Here is a 20,860-nt window from a genome sequence, read left to right on the forward strand (position 1 = left end):
TCGCGGCGCGCGGCGTGCCGGCGTGGGTCGCGGCGCGCGTGCACGCGCTCACCGCGGCGTGGTACCCGCTGACGAAGGCGGCGGGCGCCGCGGGCCCGCCGTACGCGGTGAACGCGGGCGAGGGCGCGGAGGAGGCTGCCGCGCGGATGCAGGAGTTTTACGATGCGCTGGAGGAGGATCTGCGCGCGGGCGGGAAGAGGCGCGCGGAGAAGGAGAAGGAGGGAGAGGACGGGGACGAGAGAGGGAGCCCGAGGGATAAGGGCGTGTCGGAGGCGAGGCGGCGGGAGATCATGGAGGTCGTCGAGCGGACGATATGCGAGGTGTTTTACGACAGGTGAGGGCGCTTGGCGTGTTATCGCTTGCGGGGTCTTGATCGGGGACGGCAGGTTGTTCCGCCAGCCTGCGTCGGACGACGCGCAGCACGACGAGGCGCTCGCGAGCCGCATCGCCGCGCTGAACATGCTGGATCTCGGCTTGGAGCACCTGGGCGTCGACGCCGGGAGCGTCAGCGCTGACGTGGAAGTGATCGTCAAGGCGTGCGGGACCAGTGAGTGCGCCGTCCATGTATACCCGGCGTTCAACGGCCTCATGCCATGTCACGCAAAGCATTGTCGCAGCTGGAGCTCTCAGAGTGTCGGTGTCCGGCGGACAAGGCTGCTGTCCTGGTTGCCGCGCACAAAATCATCGTCGGTGAGCCCCCCTTGGCGCATCCCCGTATGTACCTATAACACGAGACGATTCCCAGACGGACTCTCGAGACTCCCGCCGATCCATCTCAAGTCAGAGTCGGAAATCGAAGAAAAGACTCCACGTGCGTCGACGTTCGGGAAGAACAGCCCCTCGCATGACGAGGACGACGTACCCAAATCGCCAGCCGCGTCAACGACCGCGATAGCATCCCCCGAGCCAGGCACTGCGGTATCCCCGCCGGTAGTATCATCGCCGCAGGCGGTACCTGCGCTCGCAATCCCGCCTGAGGAACACACCGAATCGAATCCTGTGGAAACAACCAAACCAGCATCCCTCGCCGAGCCTCCCGCCTCCCCCATCCTCACCGTCTCCCCGCCGCCCGAGTCCGAGCACAAGCCGACGCCCGTCAGCGGCGACGTCCTCCTCCCGCTCGTGATATACGCCGTGGTGAAGGCGAACCCGCCGCGGCTGGTCTCGAACCTGCTCTACACCCAGCGGTTCCGGAACCACAACGTCGGCGGGGAGGAGAGCTACTGTCTCATCAACCTCATGGCGGTCGCGGAGTTTCTGGAGAACGTCGATTTGGGCGCGCTGGGGTTCAAGGAGGAGGAGACAAAGGTGCTGAGGTGTGTCCGGTTCGTGTTCGTTTGCGTGTGCGTGCGCACTGACCGGCTGGCCAGCGCTGCGGACCTGAAGCCGATCCCCGTCGCGCTCGGCAACTCGCCCACGCAGCCGCTCGCGGCGAACCTGCGCGGGCGCGTCGAGCAGCAGGTCGACGCCATCACCGGGTCCGCGAACCGCATGATCTCGGGCGTCGTCAGCTCCGTCGACACCTCGTTCGGCGCCCTGCGCGCGCTGCTGCCCGGCGGGTCCGACCAGCCGGCGTTGCAGGACGCGGCGCCGTGGCACCGCCCCGGCTTCGGGCTGCTCCGGCGCGAGAGCGGGTTCTCCATCGCGAGCCTCGCGGCGAGCCTCCCCGGGCGCGAGCGCGCGCGCCCCGCGGACGAGGAGAAGGGCCAGCAGATGGTCGAGGTGTCCAGCCGCCCCGGGTCGGTGCGCTCGATGTACGTCCAGGACAGCTCCGGCTCGGGGACGTCCGAGACGGGGAGCGAGGACGAGGACGATGGGGAGGAGGAGGAGGAGGAGGCGGAGGTGGAGGTGGAGCATGATGCGAGGAGCATTAGGAGCTTCGAGAGTATGATGAGTGAGCGGCGGAAGAAGGCGCAGGTGCCGACTGGGAGGAGGAGCTTGGCGGATCGGCTCGCGCAGGTGCCTGGGTTGGGGAGATTGGGCCATGGCGGGGAGGCAGAGTCGTCGTCTCTTGCATCCAAGGTCAAGGTACGTGTGGAGCAACTCAGATTTCTCACACACTTTGACATGGTGTGTTGCAGACTTCCCCGCCTCCTTCGAGAAGGTCTTCGCTCTTACCCCCGGCGCCACCACCCATACCAAACAGGTTTGATACGCCTGTTTCGTCCCGCCCGACGTCACCATCGTCCATCTCCATACGCCTCGCGCCTCCGAAACAACGCTTCCTCGAATGCGCGGAAGATGATCTAAAGATTTCGGAAGTCGGCGAGTTGCTGAGAGAGTATAGACGACTGGTAGAGGGTGTTAGAGCAATGGGCGGTTTCGACGAGAACCGCGGCCGAGATTTCTAGCTATAGGATTGTTCATATATTGTTCGGGCCCGTGTTTGGTTTGTACATGCAGTTCTTGACTACTGTTACACTATGCATATATATAGAGCTCCAGTGTCTGTCTGAGCACCTAGTATAATGACATCCAACAAAGCGAATAAATATCGATACATCTTGCGAGTCCACAGAAAACCAAGACGGAAATGAAGGTGCTACGGCGACGGTCAAAGCCTGTTGGCCGTTTGTTATGAATCAACGTCCATCTTTCTCGATTCAGATAGCGCTCGCTCCACTTCCGCACTTCTGTTGTCCCTGTATCGCGTTCTGTCCATAGGGTCTGCATCGAGTTCTCTCGCACTGACCCGCGGTGTCGACGATGCCGAGTGCAACGACAAGCTACCCATTGAAGACGTGGCCGGTCCCATGGGAGAAGGTGCATCGACAGGCACAGGGAAAGAAGGATACGTGTCCGACAAGTTGAGGGGAGAGGGCAAAGGCGGTGGCGCGTGTCCGTTGCCCGAGGGAGACCAAAGCGTGCTCGACGACGGTGATTCCAATGGCCGTGTTGGAGATCCTGCGTCTGATTGTCCCTGTCGCTGGATCCCTACCACTCTCAGACGATCGACCCATCTATAAGGCCCACACCACATCAGCGGCAATACATTACTAAGGCATTGGAAAGAGAACGCACGCATCGGCTCGGTCCAAACTATCCTTAACCACCGCGGTCACACCACGCATCATATCCAAGCTCTCCGTCGCGAGCGTCAATATCCTCTGCGCTGCAACGGTGGCTGATCCCGCCGTCGGGGCGGGATGCGCGTGTGCGTGTGCGTGCCCGCTACCCTGTCTCGAATGAACAGCCGCTCTCGACAGCCGTGGGCTCGACGGCGCGGAGCCGCTGGGAGAGCTTGGGCGGGAGGGCTCGCGCGAGTACGGCTTGGCGCCGCGACCGCGAACCGGGTGGATGGGCGGCAAGGCAGAGGTGGATGCGACGGGGGAGGTGTCGGCGGATACGGTTTCGTGACGTTGACGATTGGCTGCTGTTGCCCAGCGTTGGGGAAGGGTGAGGATGAACCCGCGGACGCGGGCGCGTGCAGGCTCGGGAAGCGCACCGCCTGCGTACTTGCTAACCTGGGCACTAGGTCAGTATACATTCTACTAAGTAATGGCTGGGAGGATCACGTACTACGTCCACGACCTGCCGCACAGTATGCACGACGTCTTGCTTGACATCGTTCAGTTTTTTCATATGCTCTGGGCTTATTGGGGCATGGGCGGACGGTACTGAGCCCCGAGGTTGTAATGAAGCTATGAAATCCCGCAATACCAAAATCTGCGCGTCGATGTGTGCAGTGGCGTACTACATCCCAAGGTTACGAGTGAGTATTGGTATCATTGTGGGGGAACGCACCATCAACCACTGGAGCACATACTTCAGCCTTCGCATACTTTCCTCGCTTACAGCTGCGCCAAGCCCACCCGCTTCCAGTAGCACGGCCTGCCATCGGCTCCTCTGTGCGACTTGTTGTTGGCTCTCACCCTCCTCTCGTCGCGGAGACTGAGTCGGTGTCCCTGGCCGACTACGCGTGTCCGAATATCGGTCACTGGGCGTCATAGATACGTCTCGCTCTCGCTGCTCCTCGTCCATACGCGCAGACCACGAATCCATCCGCCTACCTCGAGTCGGCGACCGGGAGGGGGATACAGCCCGTGTGTTGCGAGGTGAGTCCGTTTGCATGCGTTCGGGGTGGGGCGAGGACAGGCGGCGTTGGTACCGGCCCAGCTGTTACGAACAGGCATACGGGGGTCGCATCAGTAAATCGCCCCGAAAACTGAACAAAACCCACTCGGTCCAGTTGTCTGCAGGCAAACTCGTCTAGTTGATTCACCGGCAGGCGATCCATGACTGGACGTGATAGTGATTTCATGGATGACTCCATCATTTCCGCGCCGAACTGGTACGATAAGGAGTTCAAGGGTTTTATACACAAGACAAAAATCAAGGACGAACCTTGACAACCCTTGAGCTAGCTTTACTCTGCTCATATGCACTCAGCGCGGTATTTACGATGGGAAGTCGTGAGACGCGAGAGACAAAGTCGGGTGAATTGACATCTTCCGGAGGTAAGGACGACGGCTCCGTCGAGGGACTACTTGAAGAAGACGCAACACTGAGTGCGGGCGTAGGTTGAAAGGCTTAAAATGTCCATTGCTTTCTTTAGTGCTAAGTTTCACCTCGTGTATATTGTCACGTACAGGTGGACGCATAGGAAGGCGGTGACTGGGAGCGCACTGTCCTATTTCGCATGTCGTCCAGAGCACGTACCGCGATCCTAACCGACTCGTCCTGGTCCTCCAGCGCCATCGACGTCGTGCTCGACTCTGCAGGCGCCATATCGAGCGTTAGAGAAGAACGATTCTGTGGCTGGCGATGTATCAAAGCGCGAATTATCAAAGCTAGAGATTCATTCCGTTGGGGAAGTCTTTTTCATGTGTTTAGTAAGTCACGTGGTTCCGATCACCCATAAAGGGTAAGTAAGTTCGTTAAGCGCTTGCTTCTCGCCCCTCGATTCTTTCCGTTTTGCTCCTCAAAACGCGTCCTCGGGTCGGACTGAATATTGAGATGCAAAGTGTCTGCCTGTACTATGAGCTACACCGCTGGACTGCAATAATGCCTGCCGTATAGACCCACCTGACTGCTGTTCGGCGCTTCACATCCCCAATGGATTCGATTTCACATGTTTCCCCACTGTCCCTTATGCTTTCTACCATCTTATCAGACGAAATGCGATCGTAAAGCTCTGTATTGTTGGTATATCTGGAGCCCGACAATCTACCGCCGGGACGATTGCGCGTCTGGACCTAGCCCTTGGACTGAGCTCCGGGTCGGCGGGTCCCAGTCATCTGTGGGACGCTGAACGGAACCACTGTGTGGAGAGAAGACTGATCTATTGTGCATCTACCAACTGATAGAGTCGCGGGACGTGCCTAACCTGAATTGAGAACCCGAGAGCTATTTGAGTGGACTGAATGGAACACACTGTGGCAATCTGAGGCATTATTGCCGCAAGCGTAATCCGACCTCAAGCCTTCATCGATTATCTTGAGCATTACTGCTGCCTTACACCATTCGGCTTTACTTTTGTCACCTTCGTGGGCTCAATAAAGATACGGTGCCGTCTTCCTCTTGATCACATGAACCCATATGCCCACATCCTTTCGCCAGTTATCTGATAATTCCCATCCAGCGTGCGTGTCCTTGCGGCTGCTTTACGTCCTATGCAGGTTTACTTGACCTGCTACGGCATACGCTTGACTATGCTCATCCCGATCGTTGCAGGTTCTTCTGGCCGCGGGCACGGAACTCGCGACCGCGCATTGGGTCCGACTGGCGCTGCCTTATGTCAAGGTGCGTCTAACATAGATTAACACTTCGCAGACCTTTTGACCCGGTTAGAGAACCCGCGCAGACAGCTACTGGTGTACTGGAAGGCTGCTTTCGAAAGTCCTGGCCAGCTCACTGGCAACATCGTGTCTTGATATCGCATAGATCTTGGCCACCGTCCAGCATGCTACGGTACGACCTGAACGTGTTCCTCATCTCGTGCGTCATACCTTTGTCTTATCATCCGTCCGGTCCGGCCCGCAGGCACTCCTCCGCTCTCAGGACCATTGTGGCATGGACAGCCTCGCCTCGCGGTACTGAAACGTCCCCGGATGGAGCGCCAGAGTGTGTAGTAGTCAGGGTCACTGTATTGTCGCAGAGCACTGTGCCCATGCTTCTCCAGGAAGCCGCAGGTAGCGCACTTCAGAGCCTCAGCGCAGACCCCGGGTCTTTCGACCAAGTAAGCAGCGACAGAAAGTTCGAGTATTTTGTATCTTCACCTTTCGTGACCTCGTGGCCGATGGATAGGCTCGTCTCGTAGCATCCTGCAGCTGTCACGAAAGCGTGTTTGTAGATTGATCAACACATTGCCTTGGCGTGTTCACTAAATCGACATAGATGGGGATTGCAGTTGTGACACGCCTCCACCGCAGCTCGTATGACGAGATCTCCGACACTGAACTGTCGGGCAATCAATCGCAGCATGACGGCCACCCGCCTCTCACTAAGCAGACCGATCTCCGAGACATCGACACCAGCCGGCGTTTGCTCACATCCCGCCCAGATATACGCAGGCCATAGCCATTATCAGATGTCGCGTGAAAGCCCCTGCTGATTATCGAACCAGAGGTGCTGGATTGACGTAGCGCGGCTCGCACATCGCGGCATATTATGTGGACGAAGGGACCGGAGGCAATGGGGATTGAGTCCGAGGGCGTCGAGGGGGCCTTTGCACTGTGTCCGAAGGATTCGCATGAGAATAGTAAGCATAAGTCTTCAGGATAATTCGGAATTCGAGTATGTTTGCGGATGGATGGGCCGGAGGGGGTACATGGTGACCTTTCAGAGAGAAAGCCAGACCGGGACGGACGTCCAAGGTATGGAGCGCCGTGAGGGCGTCAATTCAAATTTCCAGTTAGTGTGGAAAGTTCGATATGGCGATAAAAAAGAAGCAATCTTTTGGCGGCGTACGTCTGCAGCTGAGGAGCGATGGTATGAGAATCCAACCGAACACCATCGACTGCTATGCGAGACGACAGTACGTGCTTGTGACAATTCAGCCACACGAAATAGTACGGTAGCCAGATCTGTGAAGTAATGTGAGCAAAGACACACCGTATACGTACATACCAGAAGTGACCGATGTGCAAGCGGCCCCGGTGCACTCTTATGCAGTTATCAACGATGACTGGAGCTTGGCTTACAAAACAGAGAGCTTACAGCGCGCGCGTAGGAGGATACCGTGGAATGGGGCCTATGTCAAGGGTTACGACTCGATGTGGTTATTGAACGACAATCTACAGTTGGATGCGAGGGATGCGACCGGATGTAGGAAGAGACCCCGCGTTTCCGAGGACTCGAAGCCAAAATCTGACACCGTACCCCCGGAAACGCAGAATATCTTACCACTATGCCAGAGAACAAACAAAACGGGGTGTATATGGTCCACCGGACAGTGCAAAGGATCCCCTGTCGAGTGTACTGAGTGAAAGTACATGTCCAAAGGGGCCACGCGACCACCTTCCCACGCCACACCCCGATCCATCCACAACCCGCCCTCCGAGGCTAACGAAACGACACCCAAAATCCTCAAGCCCTCAAGATGGTGAGTCCCTGCCCGATTTCCCGTCTACACGCCCTCCGAATGCGCGAGAGATGATGCTGGAGCGTGGTGTGCTGGTGGGATGGGGTGGATTGCGTGGTGGGGAGGTGGATGTCGTTGGGATGCGTTGGATGGACTTGCGCGCGGGAGGGGTGTTGCACCGTCTGCCCCGTCTCTAGGTTTCGTGTGTGATGCGGAGGATGGAGTGCTGATGATTGTTTTGCTTTGACAGACTAAAGGTTCGTTTTTGGTGTACGGATGTACCCTTGCCTGGGACTGACATAGCGCTGGCCGTCTTTGCTTCATTTGATGCGGTACAGGTACCTCGTCTTTCGGGTGCGTTCGCAGTCTTTAATGCGCTTGTTCTGCGTTTCTGACCTCACGTCTTCTCTCGATGCCCATCCATCTCTATGTTCCACCTGGTCGTGTCAAAATCACTATATTTCCCTGTCCCGCATCATCCCCTGCCCTCCCGCCTACTTGCCTATGCACCCGTAATCACCACCTCACAGTAAGCGGCACACAAAGACGCACACCATCTGCCGCCGGTGCGGCGTCCGTGCGTTCCACCGTCAGCACAAGAGTGAGTTGCACTTCCCGTCCCCTGCCCACCTCAACCCAAACTGATCTCTGTTCGCCCCGCTAGCATGTGCGCAGTGTGGCTACCCGTCCGCGAAGACCCGGTCGTACGAGTGGGGGCAGAAGGCCAAGCGCCGAAAGACGACGGGGACGGGCCGGATGCGCTATCTCAAGGACGTGCCCAGGAGGTTCAAGAACGGGTTCAGGTGAGTGGGGCTTTCGTTTGTGGGCTTTCGTATAAGCGTATGCGCGCTTCATGTGGTTTCCACTTCCGTGGCTGTATTCTCGCTCCCGCTGCGATGATGCCTTTTCTCCGTATCGCACATGTTTCGCTTTTGCCATGCTGGTCTGGTCCTGACTGCATCTCTCTGCTAGGGAGAACACCGTCGCCAAGAAGCGCACCCGTGCCACGACAGAGGCATAAATCCCATAATGCGCGCCATCCTCCCGCTTCCTCTGCACGAGGTTCCTACGCTTTGAGGGTCATAGTTATGTTTGCTCGACCGCTTGTCTCCGCTACACTGTCTTTCTATATTGCAAGCCGATACAGACGAATACATGAAGTATGCTATGCGTTCCTATGTATTTGCATGGGTGACTGGGGAATGCGAGTGACCGTTGGAGCGATGGGATCCATTGCATGGCGTGGAACCGGAGTGAACGAACACTATGAGCAGGGAATGCAGGAAAGTTCGACGTGATTGGTGATGACTATTTCGCGTCTTTACCAACCCCGTCATGGTGTGCGTTCCATCCCCGCAATATGGAACGCAATGGACCCCATCATGTGCTGCGACGCTAATGAGCCTGTTCGCCCTGACTGGGGGAAGTCATAGGGTGCTCAGCAGACACACGGGTACAACCAATGGACCCCTGCTGAATGTAATCCGAGGGAGGTGGATGGATGTTAGGGGCAGCGCAAGCTCGAGCGACTGACTAAAAGCTGGATAGCGTTTGCGGGGGACGCCTAATAAGGCGAGGCTCGGTATCTGTGGCTGGTCTGGGCTCGACGCAGGCTAAGAGAGACTAAGCCGTTTGTGTGGGGTAAAGAAATGTTGGAGGGGTTCTTATTGGGTGCGGTAAGCGATTAGGTGCTGGTGGAGGCTGTAGTGAGCCTTGACCTCGGTGGACGAGGATCGGCGTTGTACTGTACAGTATGTACATTATCATTTTGTGCCAGTTATCTACATATGTGTGTATACAGGGTGAAATGCTGTCGTGGTCGCCAGGAGGATACATAACGCAGACGATAAGATCGACGGCCGAGAGCTACGCGGGTGCATCAGTTGCAACCCTGTTTTACTTCCGCTTGCTTGGAGATGACCCCATCAGATGATAAGATTGCGGGCATCGGACTCTGACGATGATATGGCGGTATCTATGTGGAATCGTACAGAATGAGATTGAATTCGAGACTGGGGACGCCATCTCAAGCCACAGTGGGCAAAAATAAGGTGGAGAGGGCTATTGGAGGATACAGCGGGATTGATTATTGATTATTGATACACAGATACAAAATGCTTATTTTAGACTAGGAATATCATGACGACTGTTGCGGAGATGAAGGTGAGAGCGTCTCGTCAGGATCAGTGATTGCAGTCGCTGGCAGGCGATGTGGGTCTACGCTGGACTGGGACGGGCCGGGGACATGCGGGATTGCAGGCAATTCGAGAGTCGTGACTAGTGACCACGTCAGGGTCGTCAGCCGTAAATGAAGATGAGCCGTTTCCTGGAAATTTTATGTAGGTGATGACGGGACGGTCGTGACTTATCTTATCACAAGCGGCGGCGACGGCGGGGGGATGGATCAGCTGCCGCGCCGAGAGGGAAAGCGGTGGGTTAAAATGGAAAATGGAACTCTCAAGCTGGATTATCGAAATCGAATCAAAATGGGGTCGGCCGGCGGTGACGCGGCCAAGGCTCACGCTGGCAGGGGGTGATTGGACGAGGGCCAGCGTCGCAGCGGGCAGCGGAGGCAGTCCTGGCGAGGAGGAGTTAGAGTTGGGCGATGCTTCCTGGCTATCGGGACGCGAGTGCTTCGTGCGGGAGAGCAGAGAGTGACGCCAACTGCTCGAGACTGGCTTGCCGCTCAGGTGATTTTGCATAGATCCGAGCGTCCGGACTCAGCAGTTCTTTTCTATGGATCGATAATGCCCCCACCCTCTTCGCCTTCGTCTTCGCGTCCCAACAGCCAGAAGGACGGGCGTGAGCGGATAATTTAGTTAAATATAATATGAATGATTACCAAGGTTGTTATCTAGGACGGTGGGAATTTGAATTACGCGGTATGCGATTGGCTGGAGCGGCGCCATCGGGCGTTATCTTGTTTTATCTCGTTTGCGTTTCCCTCTTGTCCTCTCCCCGCTCTTCGCTTTTCTTTCCTTGTCATCGCCCACCGCCCCGCTGCCACCAGCCCGCTGCCCGCCCTTGTCGTCCGAGACAATATCCTCGCAAAATAATACGCTAATAATACTATGTCGCCCGTCGTCCTCGAGCCCCCCATTATGAACATCCACCACCCGTCCATGTCGCCGCTCTCCCGCATCCAGTCCCAGTACTCGCCGTCCTCTCCGACGTCCGACCACCACCGCCATCAACACGACCACTCGTCGTCCGCCGCGTCCCCGACGCAGCAGCACTCGTCGCCGTCCGCGTTCTCGCCCTCCATCCGCATCCTCGACGACGCCGCCAGCTCCCATAATCACCACCCCGCCAACGGCCACAGCCCCAACGGCACTAGCTCTAATCATAATACCAACGGCGCAGCCAACGGCCAGCAGCAGCAGTCCTCGCCCGTCTGCTCCAACTGCGGGACCACCAACACCCCCCTGTGGAGACGCGACGGCGACGGCAAGCTCATCTGCAACGCCTGTGGTAAGCACTCCTTCAGACCTTGTCTTTCCTTAGTTTCTGTTTTGTTTTGCTTCGTGCCATCGCATTCCGTACGCGATCCCGTCCCCCGGTATCGTCTGTCCTTTCCCCGTCGCCCACGTGGCTTCGGTAGGGGGCGTCGGCAGGCCTTCTTTCATATCACCCTGCTGCCTCCCAGCATCTAGCCTTCTGGCGCCAGATTCATGCGTGGCACGCAGATCTCCCCTGCTGGTATTTGCTCGTACACGCGTCTTCGAGATTTCGTGGAGATCTGCAAGCGCGCCCCCAGCGTGGCTGCCAGATCAGCGTGTCTGTTTGTTGATCTGCTCGCGCAAGAAATTCCTTCACGAGTGCTCCTGGAGTGGATTGCGCGAGTTCCGAGACAAAGGAACGGGGGATGGCCCATCCTCCGGACACGCGCCAGCCGCGAGGTTCCCTGTCCGCGTCTCAGGCGCTGCACCAGGGCCACATATATATGCTGGACGCCGGGATCATATCCTCTACATGTGCATGCTGGTCTTGCACTAATTCCATAGCAGCGTCGGCCAGCGACTCGTCGTCCATATTTCGATTATCCTTCCTTATATTCATTATCCATTCATATCCGCTCTGCATCCTATCGGACTCTATAGAACACCCAGGCTGACTACTGTCGCTGCTCCTCTGTTCTTTATCCTATCTTATTAGGTCTCTATCTCAAGGCCCGGCACATGCCCCGCCCGCCCTCGCTCGCGCGCACGCCCACGCCGAACAGACAGCATCAGCATCAGCACCAAAACGCCATGTCCCAGTCGCAAGCGAAGCGCGCTGATAACAACCAGAACAGCAGCAGCGCCACGAGCAGCCCCAGGCAAACTGATAATCACGGCCAGAACCAGATCAGCAAAGAGCGCGATTTCGCCAAGGACGGCGCGGGGAAGAGCCCCAGAGCGAGTGTCCGTTCGGTACGCGTCTACTTTGGTACAATGGTGGCTATATGCTAACCATAGTGCCTTGCTTCAGGCCCCTCAATCGCCCACGCAGCCCCCCAAGCATGCCCCGGCTGCCCACGCAGACTCTCACCACGGCGGCACTTGCCCCGGCGACGGGCGCTGCGACGGGACGGGCGGGAGCTCCGCCTGCTCCGGGTGCCCGACGTACAACAACGCGCTTAACTCGCGCGTGGCTGAGGACGCCGCGGCCGCTGCAGCGATCCCGCCGCCGCCCTCGCCCAAGGCCGCGACGCCGCCCCCCCGCCCCCGCAACAGGACGCACCGGCGTCGCCCGGCAGGCAGGGGGGCGTGACGAAGGGCCGCGGGCCTGTCGGCGCACTTGCGTGCGCGAATTGTGGGACGAGCACGACGCCGCTGTGGAGGCGCGACGATGTGGGTAATAATATCTGCAATGCTTGCGGTGAGTGTCTGGTTCCTTGTCTATTTTGTTTGGTTTTTCGGGATTTTGCTCGTTGTCGGGCCCGCACTGTCCCCTGCGTCTATGCTTAAATCCGACGCCGGCGGTCGGCGGTTGTTGGCTTCCAGTTTCGCGGTGCTTTTGCTGCTGTTGGTGCCTAACGCCTGTTAGTCTACCGGGGGTTGTTGCGAGGCTATCGCGCCGTGCAGTCGTGTCGGGTGCTTTCATAGCACGGAGACGTCTGGAAGGACGCGGGGGCTTTGTGCTCGACGCTATGCCCTTTGGGCGCCCAGCGCGCCATCCGCTCGAGCCTGCCCGTCCACCTTTGGAGGGATGTGCTCGGGTGTTTTCGGGGACTGTATTTCGGGCCCTGGGTATTGTCCCTCCGCTATTTTGGTGGCCCTGGGATCGTGGGTAGACGCGCCTCCCGTGCGGCGCTCTATCCCCGCTCCCATGTATTTTCGGCCGCGTACGGATTCGAACGCGGGGTGACGTTACGGCGGGCCGCACGTGGCGCGTGATGGGCGGTTTTGGGTTTGGGGTGCAATCTTGTCTTATCAGATAGGACGGGAAGTTTTTGAGTTTCCTGGCCGTTGTCTTATCGGCTTCTGTTTGGGGAAGCGGGGCTGCGGGTCGTGTGTTGGTTGCTCGGCGGGTGTCGAGCGCGGGTTATTCGTTCGCGTTCGCGGGCCCCGCGGCTGGCTGTTCTTCCCTGTTTTGCGTCTTTGTTTTTGCGTGTCTCGTGCATGTGGAACGTGTTCGCTGATCATTCCTTTCCCTTTTGCCCCCCTTGTCGCTGCGTGGTCGTCACTCCCATTATCCGATCCCGCTATCATATCGACGCTCCTGCATCGACGATCCGTCGCCCGACGACGCTTTACCCAAAACGCGACGCTCGCGAAACTCAAAATTATTCCCCGTACACCCTGAAACACGCGGTCCGGGATTCTAGGTCTGTATTACAAGCTCCACGGCACACACCGCCCGAACTCGATGAAGAAGACGGTGATCAAGAGGCGGAAGCGCGTCCCGGCGGCTGGGCCGAGCACGACCCCTTCGGGACGGCTGAGCGACCAGGCGGCGGCGGAGGCCCTCGTCAGCGTCGGCCGGCTGCAGACTGGCACGAGTGGGGGGAGCCAGCTCGGGGAGCGCATGAGTGGTGGGGAGGGAGAGGACAGCGAAGAGGAGGCCGAGCAGCCGAAGAAGAGGAGGAGAACGGCTGCTGGCAGGGGTGCCAGCGCGAAGGGCGGGAGGGCTCGCGGGAAGAAGGGCCAGGACGAGGGTGTCGTTCCCATGGAAGAGGAGGAGGCTGAGGGCGATATGAGCGGTGGATCTGCGAAGAGGCGAAGGGAGAGCCGGGATTCAGGGTCCGGTGTCCCTGGCTCTTGGGAGATGGGTGCTATGGGTGTGCCGATGAGCGTGGATGCGTCTGGGGTCTCGCCGCGGATGGGAGACCAAGGGAGAGGACAGAGTCCGAGGCATGGCGAGTTCGACCACTCGCGCGGTACGCCCCTGCAGTTCGTCGGGCACCAGTCGACCGGGCTCGATCTGCCGCCGCTGAACCATGCCCTCGGCGGTGCCGCTTACGGGACCTACCACGGGAGCATGAGCAGCTACCTCCGATCCGGGTCGACGCCTAGCCGCACCCACAGCCCGCTGTCGCAAGTCACGAGTATGCTCCCTCCGCCGCACGCCCTGGGGTTGCCTTCCGGACATGGTTCGATGCACCAGCACCAGCATCAGAGCCAGTTCTACCCCGGACAGCCTGGGCGGGGTATGTCTGTCTCGCCCCCCGCTGGTACGCGGTCGCCTGTCCCGGGATCTATGCACCAACACCACGGTTCTGCGATGAACCTGAGCGGCCCCGCGGCCGGCGTGTCCAACAATATGAATATGGGAAATATGTCTATGCCAGTGTCTATGCCGTATGCCTCCGGGGTTGTTCCGACCGTCCAGGAGCTCGAGGCGCACTACCACGAGCTGAGCCAGGGAAGGCGCAACTTGCAGGAGATGCTGGAGAAGACTGAGCGGATGATGGAAAGGGTTAGGAGGGGGATCGAGGAACAGCGCGCAGGCGACCAGCGACAGGTTGCCGTGCCGTTGTCCGTGACGCGCGGCGAAGGCAGGCGGGAATCTGTCTGGCCTGTCGTCTCTTCGGAATCTGGCGCCAGGGAGTGAATATTCTTGCCCGAGCTATGATATGACTTTCTCCGTCAAGCTCAAGCTATGTTAACAGGCGCGTGCCTGATCCCTCTGCTGGTCTCAAGTTATTATTCTTTGACTGCGACGTTTCATGAAGCGCCTTTCTCGCATCAGGCATCCGGACGATTTGTTTTCTTGTCGATAAATATTCCGCCGCCGACCGTACTCTCAAGATCATATCCTATCGCTGTTTATTCGCCCTTCCGTCTCATGAACTATTCACACGTCCTTGATTATCAAACTTATTTCTTTTGTCTCCCCTCCTTGTTGGATACCGTAGCCAGACTCTTTACTACTTATACGACGGATGCCTATGTCCAAAATGTACATAGTACAATGTGTGGTGGCCGTCCGTTGTTTATCTGCTGTTATTTCCTCGTCTCGTGATTATTGTATTATATAGATGTTCACGCCGCCTAGATTCGGTTGGTAATGTTCATAATAAACGTATTCATCGCTCGTAATCAAGAGTGTTCATGATAGAAGCTCATACTCAATGAAGAACAAGGCCTACATACTTGATCGAGAGCGGTGCCCTTACAAGGATGATCATCGGGAGTGCTTGAGCCACGATAGATGTGGACCACGTGGATCCCTCGTTTGCACGAGGAAACAATCCTTTCAGCAATTCAATCGAGTCTGTTCTTTCACGAATCTTGTCGTATACAACAAGCCATAAAGATAGATTTGATGTGATATCGAATCATCATCCTTCACGAAGAGCCCCAGTACCGCTGCAACGGAAGATAGCTCCCATAGCAAATACAGGCCTTGATAGCGTTCAGTCCCATCCCATACTCTGGTCAGCGAGGTTAATCCGTCCCCCGTCTGAAAGATAGGGTGGTCAGCCAAGCATGTTCATTGCTGCCCCGATCGACAACGCATTTCCATGAATCAGTACTTACCGAGAAGATCGAATTGCGTCGTGTCCCCCGCTCTCATGAGGATATCCGCCAGACTCATGCTGTTTCCTTCGTACTGTAGGTCGTCCTCCGAGTCCTCTCGAACTAGATCGTCGTCGGTCCATTCGGCCTCGCTCCCGATACCTAGGGCCTCAGGCAGAGAAAGATCCAAATCATTCGTCTCTGAGTCATCACGTTGCAGTTTCCGAGCGGGTGGTATGGTCTTCTTTACAGTAGACCTTGTAAGCAGCGTGATGGTACTCCCAGGTCTTGGTCTTGGGGTGGCATATATCGGAATATCACTCTCGTCCTGGATAGTCGTAGAGGTGTTCACGATATCATCGGTGATCTGTAGCAGCATGAGGAGTCAGGGCGGTACGTCACCAAGCAAGAAACGTACCATGTCCACTTCCTTCCCTTGTGCCGACGTCTTCCTTCTCGCGAGCGCTATGCTGACTCTCGACTTTCGTCGAACAGTCTTCCCACTTTTCGCAGACGGTGTTGGTTTTGCGCGGACGGGTGCGGTTTCCTTGTGCGTCACCTTCTGGGAGCGCGCCAATCGGGGCTTAACAGACTTGGGGGGCGTCGACGTCACATATGACCGGCGAGGTGTCCGCGCAGACCCTGCGGATGATTTCATGTGATCCAATTGACCTCCATTGTCCACAGACACTTCATCTTCTGAACCCCTTGCCCCTAGTGGAACGTCGAGTGCAGCGCCACCGTTGCTTCCTGGGATGGCTGGGAAAGGTGGGAGAAGGGTTTCTCGTATATGTCTAACACGATCCTCCAGAGCATTGTCGGCGGTAATAGGAGGCAACGCAAGCGACGTTAGAAGGTCAGACGACACGGTGGACTGGGTGGAAGAACGTGAGGTACACGCCACCTATCTCATCAGAATACAACAAGCCATGGAAACACTTACATTGAAGTCGACCGCAGAATGATCGAGCGTCGGTCCATTCCATAACTCGATTCGGTGAGCGCTGATCCCTTCCACTGGCGGCTTCCGGCGCTTTCGAAGCTCTTTCAGGCCCTCGCCGATTTCATTTCCGACCCTCTTCGTTTTGGCAAGAGCGTCTTGCAGGACACGTTGTAATCTCTTTTCAGTGTCCATTTGCTCGTCCATCCTGACGAGGCTATGCGACGTTTCACCATCCTGCAGCGCTGCACCTCCTCTCTCATTGGCCTTCATCGCCATTTTCTTCGGTTTGTCGAACACGGACTTCGCGAGTCTGCGCACATTAACAGGGTGGTGGGCAGCGGCTATCGGTAGCGATTGCGGCGCAAGCTGAATTGCCTGTTTCAGCGCTTGGTGCGTCAGGAAACGAGGGGACAATGTGGTGCTATGCTCACTAGTTGATTAGGATTATCCTTATTTTCCGAAGTTGAACCAGATAAATCGCGAGGACCATCCAGGCTATACGCCGACGTATCAGATGGTCTGACACCCGCTATGTTTATGGCATTATCCAGGCAGCGTTGTCCGACGGTACCCGTCCAGTGGCTCTTCAACAAGTCATGTCTTCTGGACTCAGCTAACAAGGACAGACGATCGGTGCTGAGGTTGTCGTATTTCATCTTAGAACCCTGTCCTGAGGCAGCAAGGTGCTCCTGTGCAAGACAACGATGGACGCTAAGCATAGGTTAGGAAAATGATGGGAGAAATCGTGTACAAACACGCAATAGCTTGATATCATCATGTTGTCTCCACAGATCACCAGCGACACGCTCCCATGTACGACGGCTTGATTGCGTGCATGAAAGGAGTTGGATGTATCGTTGCATCTCGTGTTGCAGCACTTTCTTTAATCTGCCTCAGTGTGTCTGTGCCAGGTATCGATCGAGTCCGAAACACTCACAGGAGCCATTGATGATGCATCAATGGCGGAAGGTACCGACTGCCCATCTAGCCCCTTCACAAGTGCATGCGTAGATAGCGCCAGCATTAGGCGTTCAAACCTGATCGAAATGAGCAGTCATCGGCAGGCTCAGGTCAGGAGAACGCACTTGTCTCCGGAGCACTCCTCTAATAAGGATTTACGGACCATCACATCTTTCCACCACCATGCGAGCTCCACACCAGGCGTCCCACTTGAAGGGCTCTGCTTGACAGTCTTGCCTAGTCTACGCAGCTGATCAGTAGATGCTTTAGGATGCAAGGCTGCGTGACGCAGTGTTTCGAGATATTTGGTGAGGGCCGCCCGGAAGGCCGTAGCGTCCGATGGACGAAGGCATGGATATGCTGGAAATACCTAGCACACCCATCAGAGGCAAAAAATACAGATATTAGATCAACCATGTACGCACGGCTTTCGCGTTTCCCTCGATCTTTCCCACCAGGAAATAACTAATTTCCTCCATGGTTTTGGCGCGTTCCCGTATTCCACGGACATGTGCATTGAATATGTTCTCGTCGAATTCGGTGTTGTTGGCATTTGGATAGCTGAGCAGGTGCAAGTGTAGAAGGAGCAGCAGAGTCGTCGGTAGGGCAGGGATGTCCATGGACAGCGTTGTCTCAGCCACAGCGGCTGCGAACGCGTCTGGGCGATCAACGTCACGCGGGACCGCGTTGTGGCAAAACACGTGCATACTGAACGCTCGCTGTCGGGTATTGCCGGGCTCTACTACAGCACAGAGTATAACTCTGTCTCTTCGACTCTCGAGAACGCAAGAAGCAGGAAGAGCCAAATTTAACAAGATACTCAAAGCTGCTAATATATGTGAATGCGGGACCATCCGTTATGCCCTTCAGTCATTCACTCATGCACTTTTGCCATCACAATTCTAAATCTGGTATCTTGGGTACCATAAATGGCTATTCTCCCAAGCGAAGTCGCACAACGCTAACGTGCCCCTTTCATCCAAGGGGCTACGAATCATGAGATCTCAAAGGAGTTCGCCACCCTGTCCTCAAGCTACCGGTATACATGCCCTTGTTTCACATGGAGACTTAGACTCAAGATGTGTAGCAATCTCGTCAACATTTTATCGGTCTGAGAGTCAGTAGGTTCCACGCGTAAGTACAAGTGTACCACATGTCACGCAAAATCAAGGATGGGTTCTTTGTTCAAGAAACTGAGAAACCCGAGTATGTTGCATCGTCCGAGTCCGAAGTAAAGTAACGTCTCCTACAGCAGCCACCTAAACATAGACAAGACCAGTACGGTAGAGACTGCAAAGCTTACTGATGTAGCTTTGCTTCGTCTACGTGTCCTCTCCTATTCAAGTAGGTGTCCTCTTTATGAGAAAAATGCACGGACTATCTAATAAGGGTACTGCGCTTTTGTGAGTTCTCATACTTGGCGTACTAGCGAAAAGCTTACGGGCGTCTCCCAGGTAAAGTCAATACCGGATACCACATACGGAACGCCAGTAGTAGTGTTATACACCATGAGCGAAGCCTCTGGAAAATCATTCAGTAAGCATATCTTTGGACTTGAATAGGTGTACACTGACGATAGAAGTCGCCGTGAACCATCCCAATGTCATTGAACACGTAAGTATAATTGGCGGATTCGTTCCGCCCCCCCAAATTGAGCAGGACGGGTCCAACAAGGCCATTGTCTGGGGTGTATAGCGAGCCGAGCTGCGAGCCCTGCAAGATTCCGATGGCCAGTGTGTTATTGGGGTAGCACGGCAGAGGGTCCCACGCGAAGATGAGCTGCCATCCAACACCCGCGATGTCAGACATGTATGGATTGTATCGATGTGTCATCACAAACGCGTACCGAGTCACCTGGGGAAGCTGAATTTCCCTTGTTAGTACCGTCAGGAGCGACGATCTGGGAGGTCGTGATACGGTATGGTTGGCTGATGATCCCATATTGACAGCCTGGGGTGTTGCAGTAGCAATCGGCGGGAAGCCCTGGAGGAAGGTCACGCTGGTATAGTTCGGAGCTGACAGCAGGGGCTGAGAGGAAGAGACATGAGAAGCCAGCTAGTAGGCTGAGGAAGGTGGCGCGGGTAAACATGACAAGTCTTGCAACACCAGCGACGTCTGGGAAGCAACTGAGGGAACAGAAGGTTCAAGCGGGATACTCGGGACTTTATACACCGCGGTCTGACGAGCTAACGGCACGCAGATTAGCCCTGATGCACTCCGGGAAGCCATGCATCCAGAGGCCTCTCAGAGACGGGGTCTGCAGGCCGTGTGGAACGTTGACAAGCAAGGATGATGCTTGAGGCGTCGTGAAGCAGGTGGTGAGCTAGTACCTGGTAATGCAGCAGAACCTAGGCTCATGTTTCACATCCACGCGAGCACGTATCATCAGTTCTTATACAGTTACTGTAGGTAGAATTTGAAGGTGTGTGCAACTACCGTGAAGTGTAGTGAGCAACATCGAAATCTTCTATACGATCCTCGGGACCTGGGCATGATGTATTGCCATCAAACACCTTGTGCAGCGGACGCTGCGCCGCAGAATGATATGATGCTCGGAGAAAAGATCGGGTCTGTAGTTCCTTGGTGGCGACGAGGTTCCGGACGGTACGCCTGCCGTATGGGTGGATAGAGTGCCCATAGACTATGACTGGTGCGGCTAGACGGTCTTTATGATCAGTAAGTACCAAAGGCGAGTATAATCTTGGATGGACAACTCGCTACAATTGGAATCGCAATCGGGTATTGCTGGAATCTGTTGATACACCACCCTTGCCACTATTAGTATACGTATACGTACATGCTGGTAACGAATGCTCGCAGCTTCGAGGAAGAGTACCTTTAGCCCCTTGTTTCGGCTATCTAGTCTCCAAGGCCTACCCGAATTCCTGCACAAGATGCACATGATACGAAGGCCAATTTAACGAGAGCTACAAATGCGGTCCTTGATACTGCGCGCCACCTTGCAATGCACACTAGCATTTTAGCGGTTTCCGAAGTGCCATTGCAAGAATGGACTAATCCTTGTTTCTTCCCCAAGGGCATAAGCTCAAACTCTCGAGTCCGAATACATCGGCAAACACTTTCCTCCAGACCGATGTCCCCGACTACTACTTTTACTCTGACTTGCGGTAACTGCAGCCTGCTCTCAGCCTTTTGGCCCAGAATCAAGGATCAAAAAAGCAGGGGGGGCTTCTACATCCAGAAGACCTATAACGGTGGCAAATGCGAAGGTTTACGGCCTAGTCAGGAAAAGAGACCGCACGAACGGATGCCTATGGCAGTGCTCATCGCTGTAGCTGATCTGTATACCCAATGGTATAACTGAAATGGTGTTTCGATCCTACCGGAATCTCGCGGCTTCTAGCGACTCTTCGCCCTTGAGCTTGAGCTACGAGCATTGAACGATGCCTGGTGTCGGAAGCTATGATATCCGCCACCCAGTGTATACGGCCTCTCTCAAATGTCTTCGTCTGTTAGCTTGCGCTGGATTGC

General features: G+C 56.1%; 7 protein-coding genes across 7 annotated transcripts in view; 4 read left to right on the forward strand and 3 right to left on the reverse strand.

Annotated features, from left to right (window-relative positions):
• The window catches only part of GLOTRDRAFT_121068 (uncharacterized protein), a gene marked incomplete at both ends in the record, with an annotated part of 4,111 nt that extends 1,760 nt beyond the window's left edge, over positions 1 to 2,351 (forward strand). The window contains 7 exons of the mRNA XM_007867196.1: positions 78 to 334; positions 387 to 547; positions 607 to 690; positions 746 to 1,316; positions 1,371 to 1,743; positions 1,765 to 2,028; positions 2,082 to 2,351. Of these exons, the coding sequence (XP_007865387.1) occupies positions 78 to 334; positions 387 to 547; positions 607 to 690; positions 746 to 1,316; positions 1,371 to 1,743; positions 1,765 to 2,028; positions 2,082 to 2,351 (1,980 nt within the window). The remainder of the gene's footprint in view (positions 1 to 77; positions 335 to 386; positions 548 to 606; positions 691 to 745; positions 1,317 to 1,370; positions 1,744 to 1,764; positions 2,029 to 2,081) is intronic.
• Positions 2,242 to 4,723, reverse strand: GLOTRDRAFT_110897 (Opi1-domain-containing protein). The gene is made up of 7 exons (XM_007867197.1): positions 4,590 to 4,723; positions 4,345 to 4,529; positions 4,181 to 4,288; positions 3,745 to 4,116; positions 3,520 to 3,693; positions 3,022 to 3,464; positions 2,242 to 2,960 (listed from the first exon to the last, which is right to left on the reverse strand). The coding sequence occupies exons 1-7, from the start codon at positions 4,696 to 4,698 to the stop codon at positions 2,576 to 2,578; spliced, it is 1,776 nt and encodes a 591-aa protein (XP_007865388.1). The 5' UTR covers positions 4,699 to 4,723; the 3' UTR covers positions 2,242 to 2,575.
• A 2,793-nt stretch (positions 4,724 to 7,516) lies between these two features.
• On the forward strand, positions 7,517 to 8,765 carry GLOTRDRAFT_110898 (uncharacterized protein). Its single transcript, XM_007867198.1, has 6 exons — positions 7,517 to 7,543; positions 7,773 to 7,779; positions 7,861 to 7,876; positions 8,053 to 8,123; positions 8,187 to 8,325; positions 8,495 to 8,765. The coding sequence occupies exons 1-6, from the start codon at positions 7,541 to 7,543 to the stop codon at positions 8,541 to 8,543; spliced, it is 285 nt and encodes a 94-aa protein (XP_007865389.1). The 5' UTR covers positions 7,517 to 7,540; the 3' UTR covers positions 8,544 to 8,765.
• Positions 8,766 to 10,917: 2,152 nt separating this feature from the next.
• On the forward strand, positions 10,918 to 13,417 carry GLOTRDRAFT_25893 (iron transporter biosynthesis regulating transcription factor; the record flags this gene model as incomplete). Its single annotated transcript, XM_007866564.1, has 3 exons — positions 10,918 to 11,025; positions 12,265 to 12,382; positions 13,332 to 13,417. Coding segments are annotated over 3 exons (312 nt in total), but the record flags the coding sequence as incomplete, so codon positions are not given.
• An 882-nt stretch (positions 13,418 to 14,299) lies between these two features.
• Positions 14,300 to 14,557, forward strand: GLOTRDRAFT_39658 (uncharacterized protein; the record flags this gene model as incomplete). Its single annotated transcript, XM_007866597.1, has 1 exon — positions 14,300 to 14,557. One exon carries the CDS (start codon positions 14,300 to 14,302, stop codon positions 14,555 to 14,557), a length of 258 nt encoding a protein of 85 aa, XP_007864788.1.
• A 2,734-nt stretch (positions 14,558 to 17,291) lies between these two features.
• Positions 17,292 to 17,847, reverse strand: GLOTRDRAFT_39401 (uncharacterized protein; the record flags this gene model as incomplete). The annotated part of the gene is made up of 3 exons (XM_007866578.1): positions 17,292 to 17,445; positions 17,494 to 17,738; positions 17,794 to 17,847. The coding sequence occupies 3 exons, from the start codon at positions 17,845 to 17,847 to the stop codon at positions 17,292 to 17,294; spliced, it is 453 nt and encodes a 150-aa protein (XP_007864769.1).
• Positions 17,848 to 18,552: 705 nt separating this feature from the next.
• On the reverse strand, positions 18,553 to 19,177 carry GLOTRDRAFT_138370 (uncharacterized protein; the record flags this gene model as incomplete). Its single annotated transcript, XM_007867199.1, has 3 exons — positions 18,553 to 18,761; positions 18,810 to 18,889; positions 18,943 to 19,177. 3 exons carry the CDS (start codon positions 19,175 to 19,177, stop codon positions 18,750 to 18,752), a joined length of 327 nt encoding a protein of 108 aa, XP_007865390.1. The 3' UTR covers positions 18,553 to 18,749.
• Between the last annotated feature and the right edge of the window lie 1,683 nt (positions 19,178 to 20,860).

The sequence above is a fragment of the Gloeophyllum trabeum genome, assembly GCF_000344685.1.
Source record: "Gloeophyllum trabeum ATCC 11539 unplaced genomic scaffold GLOTRscaffold_00005, whole genome shotgun sequence".
NCBI classification, from domain to species: Eukaryota; Fungi; Basidiomycota; class Agaricomycetes; order Gloeophyllales; family Gloeophyllaceae; genus Gloeophyllum; species Gloeophyllum trabeum.